At 36.7% G+C, this 17,338-nt stretch overlaps 1 protein-coding gene across 3 annotated transcripts in view; it reads left to right on the top strand.

Moving 5' to 3' along the window:
• The window catches only part of ASAP1 (ArfGAP with SH3 domain, ankyrin repeat and PH domain 1), a 143,901-nt gene that overhangs the window by 92,329 nt on the left and 34,234 nt on the right, over window positions 1–17,338 (top strand). For all 3 annotated transcript variants that reach the window (XM_063174241.1, XM_063174226.1, XM_063174232.1), the window contains 9 exons: window positions 4,397–4,497; window positions 4,909–4,978; window positions 6,125–6,212; window positions 7,266–7,314; window positions 10,527–10,690; window positions 12,231–12,364; window positions 13,421–13,512; window positions 14,065–14,251; window positions 16,635–16,720. In XM_063174241.1, coding sequence (XP_063030311.1) covers window positions 4,397–4,497; window positions 4,909–4,978; window positions 6,125–6,212; window positions 7,266–7,314; window positions 10,527–10,690; window positions 12,231–12,364; window positions 13,421–13,512; window positions 14,065–14,251; window positions 16,635–16,720 — 971 coding nt within the window. The remainder of the gene's footprint in view (window positions 1–4,396; window positions 4,498–4,908; window positions 4,979–6,124; window positions 6,213–7,265; window positions 7,315–10,526; window positions 10,691–12,230; window positions 12,365–13,420; window positions 13,513–14,064; window positions 14,252–16,634; window positions 16,721–17,338) is intronic.

The raw sequence follows: 17,338 nt of genomic DNA, 5'->3' as shown, positions 1-17,338 counted from the left end.
TCAGGACTTTTCCTCCTGTCCTGTGGCAATGTAATTCTTTCCCTTTCATAAGGAAGAATAAGTGCCCATTGAAAGTCCAGGTTCACTGCATCAGTCATCATTTAATTGCTTCTTTAATTGATTCTTCCAGGAAATTTTTGTACATAACCTCTCTGTTCAAAAGCTGCCCTGATTTTCCAGTATATGTAATAATAAATATATTCTTCAAAGTAGTTTTCATTAATCTTCCTTCTGTGCTGTGAAGCTAAAAAAAATCTATCTTTAATTTCCTGGAATTCTTTTGAAATTTTTGAAAAACAGGAGAAGTAATAGGTGTAAACATTTTTGTGGACTGTCACATAATTCTACAGATAGCCCATTGTGATCATGGCCACTGTGTGTAGATGTGTGGCTTGAAGTTAGTAAATTAACTAATGTGGAATCCCAGTTAATAAGGAATAAAGGACAAGTAATTCCTTACAGTGGTGGTTTGTTTTTATTCTTTTGAATGTTTGCTTACATAACACAGGTGTACATCATACAGCAGACAAACCTTGGCCAGCAGGCTGTTCCTCTTCCTGCACCTCTAATCCACCATTCTGAAGGACAGCACAGCCTTACAATGCACTCTGCATGTTTTTTAGAATTTCTTTTGTGGCACAAATGCTGACAGGAGTACCACAGCGAACCTTTGACTAGATCCCAATTTACTGTGAAAGCTGTCAGCTTTTTCTAGTGCTCAGTTTTCCCTTAGCTCATACTTTACAGTCTTTCCTGATTCTAAGTTTGTTGGTTTTTTTTCCCTTCCATCTGCAATGTACACATGGATTTACCAGATCTCTTCCATAACACTTACAGAGCTTTCCATACAGGCATTACATTTGTCATCTCCCTATTATCTAAATCACTCTGAACATAATTCCTGCTCATTCTTCATCAGGAATTGATTCCCAACACACAGAGCAGCAAGACTTGCTCTCCTCTCATGTATCTTTTCTTCCACAAGCTGATTATTTGGGAAGCAAAGGAAAACATCTCCTCCTCTCCTGGATGCTGCATATGTTGTTGAGTTCATGCTTCTTGACAATCAGCCAGTTCTTGGAAATACAGTAGGAGAAATGGATGGATGTTCTTCAGCAATGTATTGTGCATTCATGGCTGCATATGGTACAGTCCACAGAAGTCAAGTTTCAAAATTACTCATAGATTATTATGAGGCAGAGTAACAAGTGAAATATAATGTTTGGATTTTTGGTTACCTCTTTCCTGGATGTGTAGTAAAAAAATATATATAGTAAAAAAAAACCCATCTAAAATATATAAGTAAAGTGAAATTTAAATGTGAAGTCAAATTTTGAAACTTGAATACATGTTGAAATAAAGAAGCTTCACAGGCATCACCAAAATAAACTGTACAACTGTTCTGCTTGTAATTACAGTCTGGACAAATTCTAAGACTCTTGAAAAACTCTATGTGTGTATATATGTATAATATATGTATATAAAGTGATAAATGTAAAAAATAAAGTCTTTGTTTTGAAGAGAATTGAAGGTGTGTCTTAGAAGAAAAAGGAGCAGTATTGTGATTCTCAGATATCCAGGCAAATCACAGGAGAGAGATAGAGAAATGCTGTAATGAAAGAATCTGCTTTTTTTGATAAAATAACCGCTTGATCACATTGATGTTCAAGTTTCTGTCTCAAAATCAACATGAGGACTTTGTCATGAGATTCTGCTACATGACCTGAGTCACAGGGTAATGATGCTGGCAGAAATTGAGGAGCTTGTTAAGACAATGTGTTACTTAGGTATTTAGTGTTTGCTCCTGAAGCAGCAGGTCAGCATTCATTACTCCTTGGCTGAGAGACACCAAAGCCTGATGTGGCCTGAGTTTTCCCCAGTCTGCCTCCATCACTGTGTGTATCCAAATCTTTAAGTGCATAAAGCTGGGCTTTATTATTGTGACAGATGGCCTGGTGGATTATGATTCAGTATACATTTCTCCACTTATATTAGTGCACTATAATCTCATTGATGCAAAATTGATGGATTAATGGAATTATTGAAGAACATTCAATGAATGGGATTTTCTGCAGTGGATTTGTAAAAAATCAGAAGTATACTTACCAAACATTGCTTTGGCAGGGAAACAGTTTGAAATAACAAAATTGAGGCCCTAGTTGTTGATAGTAAACAGTATTTTTGATGGGGAGAAGGAAATTGAAACTAGTGATTCCTGTCCAAATTGTAAATTCTGCCGTCTTTAACCTCTTGAGAGCAGCTGTGAGAGAAGTGAGACGTCCTGATGTTTTTAAGGTCTCATAATGCAGCTCCTGTTCCACTGTTGCACTTGTTCAAGGTGTTTATTTAGCACTATGGGCATATGTAATGGCCTTGCACATTTTTGTGGCATACCTCTCCTTTCATCAGTGAAAAAGGTATTACTGCAATCACTGCAATTACCTGGCTTCTGGAGAAGCACATCTGGGGCAGGGCAGCAGTGCCAGTGCTGCAGCTTCATTGCAGGAATTGCCATTGACATTGGCCCTGTCACAGGCAGTGTCTCTTGTGGCCACTCTTGTGCTGTCCTCATGTCAAGCTGGGGCAGATTCTGTTACCTTGTGCAAGAATTATCAAATTTTGGAAAATTATTATGGTTTATGGCTTTTGGAAAAAGTATTTAGTGATTACTAGTGTACTTTTAATTGTGTAAAGCATCTGATCTTTTATGTTACAAAATGCTCATGTCCTAAGAAGCTTCAATTTTAAAAGAAACTGAGCCTTTAATACAGGCTTCTGTTCCCTCTTTTTGTCTATTAATTATTGCTGCAAAGGTAACTTAACAGCATTAAGTTGAATATAGCTAATTTCTGGAATCATGTTTTTTGTCTGTTTTGTCAATTATTTCTTTACTTTTTGATTTATTTCCCTAAATCTCTATCTTATATGCTACTTGCAATAAGAGCTATATCTCATTATGTTCTTTCCTATGCTAATACCAGCAGGATTAATTCCCTAATTCCCATGGGGATTTGAAGTTTGATTTTAACAAACAAGCTGCTGGTTGTGGTGGTGTGAGCCCTGCTGGCAGCACCCAGCTTGCAGGAGCCTCTGTGCTGCTCCAGCCACACCTGCCAGTTTTACCAAAGCACTTCTCTAAACTCTGTGGCAAACTTGTTACAAAATGAAAGTCAGTTGTAAGTGCTCTGGATAAATCAAGAGGGAGTAATTTCAGTATATATTGGTTGTGGTAGTAAGAAACTCTGCTGTAGAGAGGAAAGGTTATTGAGAAGGGAGTAATTGAGCTTTCCATTTCCTTTTTTTTTTTTCTTTTTTTTTGATGGGATATTGGCAAATGTTTTGCAGGCTATTGTTTCACAGTTTTATTCAAAAACAAATTGATGTGCCCTTAAATATAGCTTTTTGCATACACTTGCAAAAATTAAAAGTTAACTTTGGGCCTGATCTTTTTCAATGGAAATTCAGAAGTAGCTCCTCTTGTGGAGGATACAATATAACTATAATTTTAGGCAATTTAAAGATTACCAAGATTGGAAGATGTATTAAACTTTGATCCTGCAGTCCTCTAAGTTATTTTGTGAAGCCAGTGTCATATATGCCAGGTTGCCTGGAATTTTGTTATGGTATTTTGTTACTGGATGAGACAAAACACCTGTATGCCTAAAAATAGTTCTTGCCTTCTCTCTGTTAGTGTCTTTAGAAAGGGGAAACATTGTTTTAACAATGGGGACTATAAAATTTGTGTTCAGGGAACATGTCTTTTTTAAATGAATAATAATTCTTGTTTCAAATTATTTGCTTTCTCTTTCCTTTATTGCTTTTGCCTTTCGTGATCGAAGTCTAGGAGAGTAAGTCAATGTTTTAATGAATTTGGGGGATTTTTTTTTCTTATGTGCTTGTAACAAGTTAATCCATTTCTCTTAATTGTTTCACTAGATCAGGCCAAAAGTTATTTCAGCTGACTTCATTCACTAAAACTCATGAATTATAAATATACTTTATTTGAAGAAAAAATTACCATTTGTCTTTCTTTATATATGTATTTCTATATATAGATGCATGCTATATTCTGTTGTTTTCTTTTTGAAATTTTATCTTTTGCTTATGAGGTTGTGCAATATTAAATACCTGTATTCTAAAAGTCATTTGTTTTGAGATGCATATTTCCATCAAAGGCCTAATGTATTAATTTAATCTTGAACATGCATCTAGTTCAAGATCACATGGTGTAAAATCAAGCTCTCCTGTCAATGTAAAACATGCAGTAGGAGTTATCCTTTTTTAATCTTTATCAATTTGTGATGTTGTAGAGAAGAAAAAGTAAAATAGGCGTAAAGGTTAAGAAAGTTTACTGTGCACATCAGGAGAATGTTAATGTTGTGTTTCCCTTTTCCAGGATTCACAGAGCAGGCAAGGAGGGTACAGTATGCATCAGCTTCAGGGGAATAAGGAATATGGCAGTGAGAAGAAAGGTTATCTTTTAAAGAAGAGCGATGGGTATGTTCTGGTTAATAATAGTGAAATCTTCTGCTATGTTCAGGCTCTAATTTTAACAGCTTTTTACTGTGGGTGCTTCAGGCATATTCTCCTAATGCACCTGCCACAGGGTCTTGGGAGTTCCAAAGTTCAAGCCTGAGCACAGCACTGAATGTAATGTAGCGCATATCAAAAGCATGACAAGCAAGCATAAAAAGTAGTCATAGTTAAAAGAAAGCTATTGTCTTTATAACTCTCTAAAAGATGATTAAGATTTGTCACAAAACTCCAAGTTTCTTTTAATGAAGCATTTAGTAAAATTTTGACTGTATCTCTTTTTTTTTTAAACCTAATTGTCCCAAAATGATAATGTTATTTATGAGTTTTGAAGTCACATCTACTTACGAAAATTGATATGATATTCTTATGTAGGTTAAGGAAAGTATGGCAAAGAAGGAAGTGCACTGTTAAAAATGGAATTCTTACCATCTCACATGCAACGGTAAGTTACTTTTATACCTTTATATCAAAAAAAATAAATAGCATTATCCTTTCCTGATGAATCTGAGTTGCTAATATGCTATTGCAAAAAGGATGTTACTTCAGCTTCTGACTGTTGAAGTTTTGTGAGACTGTAGCTTATGAAATGAATTTATCAGTACTTTAATGAGAAAATGGCAAATGCATTGAACAGACTTCTCAATACTTCAGATGGATTTGCTTGTAAGGAATGTCATGGTATATATGTGAGCTACATAATTTGGGAGCTTAGGAAGTATTTGATATTAGGTTAGAGTCTGACAGAGGAGTGAACGTGTTTAGTGTTTTGAGTGCTTTCAATTTAAAGTTTGGAATGCTGGGCATTTTTGTTCACAGTGAGTTCTTGGGATCAGGCACATATCTGAAGAATTTTCCTGGGAATGCTCAGTCATGAGGTAGCACCAAGGAGATCAAGGGGGAGGCAGTGCTAAAACTGCCTTGTGGGAATTTGACATGAACCTGTTGGAAACAAGCACAGGAGTTGCTCTTGTTAAAGGAGATTGTCCCATTTCCTCACCACTTCTCCACCTTTGCCCCAAAATCCACTCACTCCTCAACTGACAGCCCTCAATTTCTAAAGCTTACTACCTGTATAAACCCCAAATTCCTCAGAGATATTTAATTATCATGTCTTAAGTGACTTAATTGCAGCACAGAATATTGTTATTTATCCTGAATTCTGAAACTCCAGATCTTCAACTTTCCACTTCCATTTTAAAGTTTTAGGATTATATCTTTGATATATTTTATTTAAAATGGGAGGAAACCTGGAACATGGGCATTCTGTAATGAAAAACTGCATTGTAGTTTTGCCCTTGTTGAAGAAATGCAATTAAAAACTATAAATATTAGGATATTGTAAATTTAAAGTTTTTCTTTTCATCCCTTTCAGAAAAAGTGAGACCATGAAAATTTTCATTTTGTTTAGATTTAGCAATGTGTCCCTTTTGAGAGACCAAATCAGACAGGTGATGCTGGTCTCCAGCTTTTTGAGGGTGGATATGTGTGCATGTCCAAGCTTTATGTAATATCATACATGCACACTTCCAGAAAGGGAAAATAATCCTAAATCAATACATTTTTAAAATAAAATAAATTTTCTTTTTAGTCCAACAGGCAACCAGCTAAACTGAATTTATTGACCTGCCAGGTGAAGCCAAATGCTGAAGATAAGAAGTCCTTTGATCTGATATCGCGTATGTAGCAGCTTTAGTTCCATCTTGTGTTATTGGGGTTTCTGAAAATGTCATTGCAAGATGCTTTGAGTAGAACACAAGGCTAGAGCTCAAAGTTCAAGTCTGTATCCAGACACACAGAGTGTCTCATGACTGTTCAGAGCCTCTATTTCTGATGATGTGACATAAATATTGTTTGTTTGTGACAAGCCATGAAATGCAGCATATGTGCTGCTCCCTAAGTTCAGAGATGTTTAACAGCTTTGTGAAACATGTGTTATCTGTATCCACCAGGAAAGGGGAAAGACCTTTGGCTTTATCCTGCTTTTCAGTCATTGTTCTGCTTTTTGAGTGCTATTTGAGGGAACGAGGAAGACAAGGAGACCCAATTTCTTTCTCTCTTATCCTACATTAAAATATATTTCTCTTTGTCTGAAAATTGGTAGTGCCTTTTCTTGTCAGCATTGAAGCTCTGTGGTTCCCCTATTTCCTATTTTGGTCCTGTACTGCAGATGTTTGTATCCAGTCTGGTTTTAAAAACTCTTTTGATGAGTCAATTTAATGTTTTCAGACTTCACATATAGAGTATTAACCAAGACACAGTTCCAACATTCCATATTGAAAAGGACAGTCTAGGAAACCTTTGATTGTGGGAGATAATAGCCACTTCATGTCTTCATCTGTTGTCTAGTAAAACAATTTTCTTGGCTCAGCTGGAGGGAAAAACTATATAAAAGGAACAAATTAATTTTGCCCTCTTCTAATTGTATTTCAGTTTTGACTTCTGAAAGGGTAACATTTGATCCATATGTTTATTTTTCTTTATTATTTCAAAACTTAAGACTTTTAAAATACATAAAATTGGTGTGAATCAAAATTTACAGTTTCATCTTCCCTTTTTGTTTTTTTTTTTTTTTGGAATTGTTATCCATAGCTATGAATAAAGGATTAATGATGTATTTTAAGAGAAATTGCTCTTGAAGGCTTTAGCTACCACATAGGTTTTATACCAAGGATGTAGACAGATTGAATTTTGTCATATGCCACCTGAAAAGATTTCTTTCTTTCTTTCAGATAACAGAACTTACCACTTTCAAGCAGAAGATGAGCAGGAATACGTGGCGTAAGAATGTTTACATTTTTTCAAGTTTATTTTGCCAATAGATTTGTGTAAAATCACACATAACTGTGAAAATAATTTTCACAGCTAATGCACAATTAGTGCCTACTGTCTCTTTTTTCTGCTGTTATGAATCTATAAATGTAAACTATTTTGTTCACACTACAGAGCTCCTTTAAAACCCAGCAATGTTAAATCTGAAACTAAACCAAACCCAACTAACCAAAACCCCATTTAGATTGTTCATCCTGCCAGTACCTGGTTTGTGTGGAGTGCTTGGGATGATATTAGGATTACATCAGATTATTAGGATTCAAATGAAGTATTTTTAAATTGTTCTCAAATCTTCTCTGTCAGCCCTGTTCTGCAGTTACTTCTTTTCCTCTTGATCTTACCTTTTCCTTGAAAGTAAATATAATAAATAGATAAAAGATCTCAATATGGCACATAGAAAATATCTACAGGCAGTACATTTTTTCTTCTGTAGGCCTAGAAATAAATGGCAAAGCACATCTCTGAGATTGGTACTTCAGAATCCAAGAGCTTGCTTCATTTAATGCGTGCTTCCAATTAAATTATTTCCTTTTAAACAATCTTTCTTCCCACTGCATCAGAATTATTTCCTGAGAGCCATGTAGCACTGGTTTTCCCTCTTGTGTCTCCAGATGGGTGTTGTGCATGTAGTCTAATGTTCAGCACCCAAAAGGGCAAGGAATAAAGTTACTACTGAAGAGGACTGCAAAGACTACCTCACTTTTTCATTAAATAACCACATTCTAGTGGAAGCCCGTGTTGCCCCATGTGTATTTTAAAGGCATAGGGGATGTTTGTAGGGTGTTTCACTTGTTTGGTGGTGTTGGGTGGCAGTAGCATTGAAAGCTCAGCCTTGGGAGTCATGGGTGAAATAAAAGAGCTGGAGAATTCTTTGGTGTGCAGCAATTTCCTTCTGAGCTTCCACAGCTTTATGTTGGCTCTTACAGTGCAAAGCTGACTTGCTAGTTATGATTACTGCATTCATCCTGGAACTTAATTATTCCAGTAATTTTCTTAGTCAAGAAGAAAATACTGTTATTTCTTATGAGTCATAAGTTTTTGGTACTCTGCCATAAATTAATTTTTACTGTATTAGTTGGTTTAGTAGCTGAGTGGTTTGTTTGGGTTTTTTGTCTTAACACATGAGCAAGGTAGGGGAAAAATAAATAAGCAGTATCCTTCTTTTGAGAGGCAGATAAATAAATTGAGTTTAGCAGGCTGCCTGTTGGACTGTTTTGAAATTCCAGTCTGGTTTTATTTCCTATTAGAAGCACTGAAATTTTTTCTCTCACTCTAGTCATGGTTTATTTTGAGTGTGCAGCCTGCCAGGAAGGCCTGGTGACCAACTGGGCACTTCTTGATAAGCAGCACCAGTCATCCAGAGATGTCTGTCCTTGTCCTTGTGGTGGTGGGGGAAGAGCTGCCACTGTGCTGCCTCTTGCTCTCACTCACAGCTGCCCCAGTGACAGTCCTGGACAGAGGTTCTTTCTTCCTTAGCAAACATAACCAAAATAATGATTGCTCTGACAGTTTAGGTACTCATAGTAAGGAAATCTATATCAACTAACAGCTGGCTCAGTTGTGTTTTGTTGTAATTGCATCTAACAATTTTTAATTGTTACTGCTCAGTTGAGTTTTATTCAAATTCTGCCTTTTTAACAAACTAATCAAATTGTAACGCTAAAAAAATTATAAACAAATGTCAGAATAAATGTTGTTTGTCTGAGTTTAATTATTATTTTACTTTCTGTATTTAACCAAACATTGTTATAATATTAGAACAAGGCACCATTGCTTCTTATTTTTAAATAACATTGAATTTCACCATTAAAATTGCAGAAGAATGCCCTCTAGTGTGGGTTCTTCTCATGCAATGAGAAAGATGAATGTACCTTCATTGTTGACACCATGTAAACTTTGGAGCAAATTTGTGTTCAAGACTTTCAATTTCTCTTTTATTCTTAACACTGATTTTTCAAGATTTTTAAAGCATTTTAAGCACTACTTCCTAGATTCTTTTATGCACATAAAAATTAAAAGAAAATGTGCATGAAGTATATAATATGGAATGCCCATATATTAGTTCAGGCTCTGAATCTGTGTTCTAAGATTACACACATAAATTTCTCTCTGAATTCCTTTAAAGCTAATCTTTTCATTGTTATTTCACTGAGAAATTATGAATTTCAATCTGAAGTACTCTTAGTTTCTTTAGATGACCATACCATTTCTGCATATTTCAGAAGACCAATGATTGCAGGACATTGTAAACATGAAATGCATTGAGGACACTGCCAATTTACAACATTTCTGCATTTAAATAAATACAATATTTGCAGTAGATCTAAAATCACTTTACTTCTGAGGTTTTCTTTTTAACTTGCTCTTTTTTCTAAATTGGCAACACTGCATCTGCAATGTCCTTGGTCCTTAGTGGAACTGCTTTCTCCTCCTTACTTCCACATGGAACACAACAGCTGCTGAGACTGGGTTTTGTTTGTTTTTAATTAAAACATTATGTGTAAGCCACAACTTGCAGAGTGGTTGGGAGGGGAGGGAATATTGTCTGAGATATCATTGAAGAGTCTTGATTTGTTGCACTCAGCTTGCTCCTGAAGTTTGATATTGGCTTTTGGTACCATTACTCTCCTGTCCTCCTTCACCCCCTGGTTGCCTTGGCAGTTGCCATTTTTTGGGCTTTGCAGTCTGACTCTGATCAGTGCTCAGAGACCTGCATTTGAAAGGCAGCTGGACATCAACACATGCACCAGGGTGCTTGCTGTTTCCTCTGTGAAGAGAAAGTAGGGATTATCATTTTCTCCAGGAAGGAGACTTTAGGAAGATTTTGGGCATCTTTTAAAGCAGTTAAATTTACAGGAGCTTAATTGCCCCTTTTCTCTTCCACAACTTCTACTTATTTGAGGAACCTGAGAACTTGGCTTTAAAAATTGTTCACCAAAGGGATGTTAGAATTAAGACTATTTCTCTCTTCTCATTCTTACTTATCTTTTTTCAAATCTTTCCTTTTTGTCTTTCACTTTTCCCCCTTCTCATTCTCTCCCAGAATACAGTCCTTCCCTATAGTCCCACTAATATCTTGTTCCTTGCGAGATTTCTACAGTTTGTAGATTAACATGTATTTGCAAATGCAGATCTTCATTAAGGTCTTTATCTTGTGCTAGATGGATATCAGTGTTGACTAACAGCAAAGAAGAAGCATTAAATATGGCATTCCGTGGAGAGCAGAGCACAGGTGAAAACAGTTTAGAGGATCTGACAAAAGCCATTATTGATGACATACAGAGATTGCCCGGCAATGAAGTCTGTTGTGATTGTGGCTCACCAGGTATCTCCATTTGTTCATGTCGTCATGCTTCATCATGCTTCTTGTTGGGAGCAAAGTAATTTCTTCAAAGAAGTGTTTGTAGAGTGCAAACTCATTTTCTAAGTGATGTTTCTCAGTCTTCAACCTGTTTTTAAAAGAACAAATATGACTTTCCTACGTTAGTTCCATTTAATTCACTAAAATATTTTTGTGTGTTGTCTGTGCTTACTTCCAGCAGTTCAAGCCCCTCTGGAGTTTGAACTGTTCTTGTTGCACTGTGTCTAGATGCTTGTTGCACTTGAATGGAAGTTGCTTGGCATCACTGATCCTGTGCATGCTACTAAGTAGAAGTGAGTAATATTTAGACAATGCTTGTGGAAAAATTGACCTGGCCAGGATCTTGCTCTGAGGCTTTGTCTTGGCATGAGACTACTGGAGTTGCAGCATCGTTTTCAGAGGTGGAATAAGTAGTCTTGTGCAAAGAATGAGAGCCAGAGTTGAAATCCTATCAGATAATATCTTCAGAAGTACAGAGTTACAGGTCAGTTGTGTGGCACTCAGAGCTTGAGAAGGGGCAGCTGGTCAAGCAGGATTGAGCTGGTGTGGGAGCTGTGGGAGCTGGCAGCTACTGCAGCTCTCTCATCAAAGGGACACTTCAAGAAGGTGATGCTCATTTTGAACTAAGTAGATTGTGTGTATCTTGCAGATGCTTACTAATGCAGAACTGATCCAAATTTGAAATAGCTAGATAAAATTACAAACTGGGATATAATTATGTCAAATCCTGGAATCAGTTCATTCAATTATTTCATTATGTAAAGCTATAGAAACTTCAGATTACAGTTCTCATTCATCTTTTAATTTGTAGTAAAGTTTTAAGCTTCTGTACTCCAGCTTGCTGCTTTAAAACTCTTGGCTTAATGCTTCAGCAGTTACTATTTAAAGTCAAGGAAGTGATTAATTTGTGCACAAAGTATGTCTGAAGCTTATTCTTTTCCTTAAAAACTGGTCATGCTTCCTATGTAGCATTTGTAGTATCAAATCTATTCTAATATTACATGCAGATCTCCTCCATGACACCATTTTAAAAGATTGGGGTTTTTTTCCTGGACTAGCCAGCATTCCTCAAATTTTCTACAACATGCTGCTGTTTTACATATTGGAAAGCACTATGATTAATCTTTTATGAAAGACTATTTAAAGTTTAAGAAGTAAATTTTAACACTTCAGAGGTTGTCAAATTTAGGAGATCTGTTACTTTTAAAAACAGGAATTAATTTGTACAGGAAACAAATACAAAATGTATTGAAATACATTCATGCAGTATGAATGAGTAAGTCTAAATTCAATGCCTTTGGGTCTGTTCCTAAATCTGAAATACTGCATTCCATTGGTAGCAATTTCTGGTTAAATTAGAGTTCAGAGAAAAGTATGGAATGTTCTTAGTTTATTTTCATTTTTTGAAACATTAAATAAGGAATAATTTCAGAACACATCTCTTGCCACCATTGCAAACCTTTTCTTGGACTTTGATTAAATACTTTGTGTTCCAATTGTGCAGATCCAACATGGCTTTCGACCAATTTGGGCATTTTAACCTGCATTGAGTGTTCTGGGATACACAGAGAAATGGGTGTCCATATTTCTCGAATCCAGTCTTTGGAATTAGACAAATTAGGAACGTCTGAACTCTTGGTAAGTCTCTTTAATTTATATTGGGATTTTTTAGTCAAATGTTGACATATATGGAGGAAGCACCAAAATGTACAAGTTACTGTTAATCTTTTTCAAGGAATGTGTTTTTGCAGAATTTTTTCCTCATATTTCTGTAGATATTTTACAGGTGCATGGTTATATATTACTATATATTATTGGTGCTGTTGTCACTTCTCATTTCATGTCCTGAGGTGTTGCAGAATGAATATTGGCACCCATTGTATTTAGAGGTATCAGAATTTTGCTCTCAATAGCTGATCTTGACCCAAAATCACAGCAGTCTAAAAGCTGATGTGATTTAACACATTAAGCTAATTTGACTTGGCAAGGGAGAATGACTGTTGCTAATTCTGAAAGAAAAATATTGTAGGAATCTTAATTTGATGGATGAAATTATGTAGTACTGAAGTTATGAAAGAAATATGATGTGAGAGTACCAAAAAAAAAAAAAAACCTAAAGGAAAAATATAAACAAGTCAAAAAAGAAATAGTTGCAGTAGCTGTGTTTGGCCTGAAAGAAGGCACTTGTTACAGAAATTTTTTAAAGGAAAATTGATAGAAGTTGTAAGGCAGATCTGGATTTGGATACAGATTCAACTTTATCACTTTCTGTCTTCATAAAATATTGAGGTTTTTTTGCAAAGTTACTAGTAATCTAAATCAAGTGTTACTAAGAATCATCTTTAGTAGGACTGATCTTCTTTCCCAAAGCAGCTTCCTGACCAGCACCATTTCACTGTTCATGCTGCTGGTTCCTCTTTCTGGTTTCATGTTGGAGGCAAATTGTCTGGAAATGCAAATAATTTTGTGACTGTGAAGTATATTGTACAAGTTCTGGTATAACAGAATAACAGAAGCATTTTTTTTTCTTTTTAATTGCTCTGTATCTGCATGTAATCATTGAGTTTTAATTTTTCAGTTCTGTGTTTTCCATCTTTTATAAATAGTGTGGAAAATGCACATTAATGGTTCTGTTGTTAGGTTGCTGTTAGACCCCAAAAGTCCTCACTTTTTTTATTCTTTTTCTTATCTCAGCTGGCCAAGAATGTAGGAAATACTAGTTTTAATGATATTATGGAAGGGAACTTACCTAGTCCTTCACCTAAACCCAGTCCATCAAGTGATATGTAAGTACTGAGTCTTTAAACTTTAAATTTTCTGTGGAATTTATCTGTGGTGTAAAGTGTCTTTAACAGTAACCAAGCCAGGGGAAGGCATGGATGGCTGAACTGGAGGTTTTTATTCCCACTATGGAGCTTCTTAGAAGTTCAGTCTCCAGTCATAGAGTCACATTTTACTTCCTCAGCTTCCCTGTGTAGAAAACACTTTGTTTGGGTTTCAAGGAGCATTATTTGATTCTTGAATGGTTTTGAGTTTTGTAGTAAACCCTCAGATAATAAACTAAGTGGCGCTAGCTCTGCTTTTTCTCTGGTCTTAGTCTCCACAGTCAGCGTAGTTTTTGTATATAACAAGAAGACAGGATAAAATTGACAATGTTCCATATTTGGGGCTTGTTTGCAAGCAAGACATGCAGTGTAACAATAAATAACACACTTTTTATCAGGTAGTTTTCTTCTTCCCTTCTCAGCTTCCAAGTTAGACAAGGTGATTTTAAATTATAATCATTGACCCATTTTTCTAAAAATTTCTAAAGCAAGCTCTATTTTCACACCCCACAGGACTGCACGTAAAGAATTTATCACTGCTAAATATGTAGATCATAAGTTCTCTAGGAAGACTTGTGCATCTGCAGCAGCTAAACTGAGTGAATTACTTGAGGCTGTCAAATCCAGGGATTTACTTGCACTAATTCAAGTCTATGCAGAGGGGGTAGAGCTAATGGAGCCACTGCTGGAGCCTGGACAGGTAAGCTTATCAGGTAAACAATTACTGTTTTAAATCATGTGTATTTGTAAAATGCCCAAGATCTGGGACTGCCGCTTTAGATGATAAAACAAAAGAAATGACAGATGAGAATTATAGGGTTTTTCTTTCTTTCTCTAATGTTGCATCCTTGTGGGGAGGGAAAAGAGCACTTTATTTTTCATCATCAATTGGTCTCAGGGAGTGGGAAATGCAATAGTGATATCATACACTGTTTTGGTGCCTCTGTAGTGTGTTGAAAAGCACCTGTTCTGCAGTGTGTCTCTTTTAGAAAAGTCCCAAAGAATAGAGTTGATTGCCCAGGGTCACCTGGTTCCACATACAGTATCATGCCTGCTTTTAAAATAGTGGCTGGAGGAACACATTACTGAGTGTCTGCAAGTCTCTGTTTACTGTGGACAAGGAAAGAATAAATCTAATGACTTCACAGCTTCTGATGAGACATTTACAGAAGTACAATTTCTTTCAACCTGTAAGATTCTTTTGTGTGTGTATGTGTATCAAGTTATGAGTACTTGATCTTCCTTCTGAAATCAGTAACAGTTTTTGGAAAAATCAGTCCAGGTTGACCTTAATAAGTAATGGACAAATGTTAATCATGAGCAAAGTAGCCTGTTTTTATTGATAATAGATAATTGATGCCATGTAACCACTTGGTCAGCAATGTTTTCTCCCAACCTGGAGACATGTTAGAGATTGTTTTCAAGAAGTTGTGTTAAAATAGCTAAATTGACAAAGGACACAGTGCCTGTCTGTGTTCAGTGAAAGGGATAAGTTCAGTATAGTCTCAGCACCTGAGCTATCACAGAGTGCTTATCATGCAAACACATTTCAAATTCTCTGACTGCAAGGTCAGCTTTCTGTATTTGTCATCCACAGCAGTTTCCACAGAATTAGCTCCTCAGACTTTGCAGCTATTACAGGCAGTGGTATCTAGAAAGGTATGACCACCAATTGAAATGTGGTTTGCAGTTAGGACATTTATAGCAGCATTCTCCTCTGTAAATTCTCTGAGGTTTAATAAAATAATATTTTTTTAATTATGACTTTCATTCTAAGTATATATACAGTAATGTGCTTTTTTAATTGTCCTTTATGATCAATAGGAGTTAATCCAACTTTAGATTTCATTAACTTCTCATGCAACTTTTAAATGGAAATAAACAACATTTCTGTTTCTATTTCAATGCATTAATGCATATGAAATGTATAGAAAATAAAGTATGATTCAATTCAAGTTAGACAAGGAGAAACCCTTTATTATGGCGGAAATGCCCCATGCACCAACTTTGTGCTGGGAACCACACAGCTCTGCCTAAAGAGACCTGGGGGTCCTGATGGACACCAAGGTGAACCTGGGCCTGCAGGGTGCCCTTGTGGCAGAGGTGACAGTGGGGACACATTGCCATCATGTGAAGGGCAGTGATCCTTCCCTCCACTCAGCCCGGGTGAGGCCACAGCTGCAGTGCTGTGCCCACATCAGGGCTCCCCACAGCAAGAGTGACTTGGACACGCTGGAGAGAATGCAGGGAAGGACCACAAATGTGTCCTGGAGCACCTGGAAGGGCTCAGATATCTGGGGCTGTTCAGCTGTGAGGGGCTCAGGGACATCCCATCATTGTATGGAAACACCTGCAGGGAGGGTGGGAAGAAGATGGAACCCAGTGGTGCCCAGTGATGGGACCAGAGGCACTGGCACAGACTGGAGCACAGGAGCTGCCCTCTGAACATCAGGAAACCTTTTTGTATTGTGAGAATGACCAAACACTGGCACAGGCTGCCCAGGGATGTGGAGTCTCTGTCCTTGGAGATATTCCAGAGCCATCTGGACGTGGTCCTGGGCAGCTGGTCCTCAGTGGCCCTGCTTGGGCAGAGAGATTGTTTTACGTGACCTTCACAGGTCCTTTCCAACTTCAACTGTCCTGCCAATCTGTAGGAGTTTTAATGTATGTGGGACTGTGATTTTTGTGATGCTGTTTTTGTAGGAAATAACGTTGTGACTTCGCTTGGCGCTCACCAGGCTGTTGTAAAGCAACAAGTACTGCAAATTTACTCAGTTTTCCTTGGCAAGATCCCTTTCAGTTTCTGATAGCTAAAATGGTTAAAGGCTCCTCAGGGTTGTTCCATCCAGCTGGGAAAAGTGAAAATTTGGTTTAGGAAAGCTGAGATCTCAGAAGTGTAATGCCATTTTCCTTTGAAGTACATGGTGTCTTTTAGAGATAAAGACAATAATCGTTTTCATCATCATTTCCTAATATTTTTCTTTGAAAGACTGTAAAGAGTGAATGAGATGTATCTCATAGGTCTGATATACAAGCTCTGCAGAAATAAGATAGAAATCTAACTTCTCTTTGCATGTGTTTAGGAGCCAGGTGAAACAGCACTTCATTTAGCAGTCCGGACTGCTGACCAAACCTCTCTCCATCTGGTTGACTTCCTTGTACAAAACTGGTATGGATTGCTGACTTTTCATTCAATTGTACATGACAGTTTTGCATGTTCAGAGTCATCCTGGCAGTGCCTTGGATGGTGTTTGATCATCACTTACAATCTTTCTCCTTAGATATGTTTCAAAGGAGAATAGTTTAGTACCTTTGAGTTAACCTTTGTGTTCCTGATCGGTAGGGAGGGGGAAAGATGTGTAGATTAAAAGCATTGAAAGGAGTTGCATAAAAATAGGAGGAAAGAAAAAAGTCTGTAGTGCATGAGAGAACATTGATTTAGAGCACATGACAACATGAAGCCATGCAAACAAACAGTTCAGGTACAGGAGGGATGGCAGGTTCCTAAATGTTCCAAAAACAGGACACATGCAAAGGAACTGTAAGAGTAGAAAACAAGGATCTTCGTCAGAAAATTATGAACAGATGATAGATTGACTTTGAAAAAGATGTTCCAATAGTTAATAAGCTGTATTAAAGCTACTGAGAGCATAAAATTGATGAGTAATTTTCAGTATCTAGTTTATTGGCTGAGTTGCTCTTTGTTGTCAAGGAATGTGTTCATAGAAGTAAAAAACCTTAATGAAAAGTGTGAGTGCTTTTTACAGGAGTATTATTAAAGTAACAG

Source organism: Melospiza melodia, chromosome 1, assembly GCF_035770615.1.
Source record: "Melospiza melodia melodia isolate bMelMel2 chromosome 1, bMelMel2.pri, whole genome shotgun sequence".
Lineage (NCBI taxonomy): Eukaryota > Metazoa > Chordata > Aves > Passeriformes > Passerellidae > Melospiza > Melospiza melodia.
Note: the sequence above shows the minus strand (reverse complement) of the source record. Positions and strands in the feature narration are given on the sequence as shown.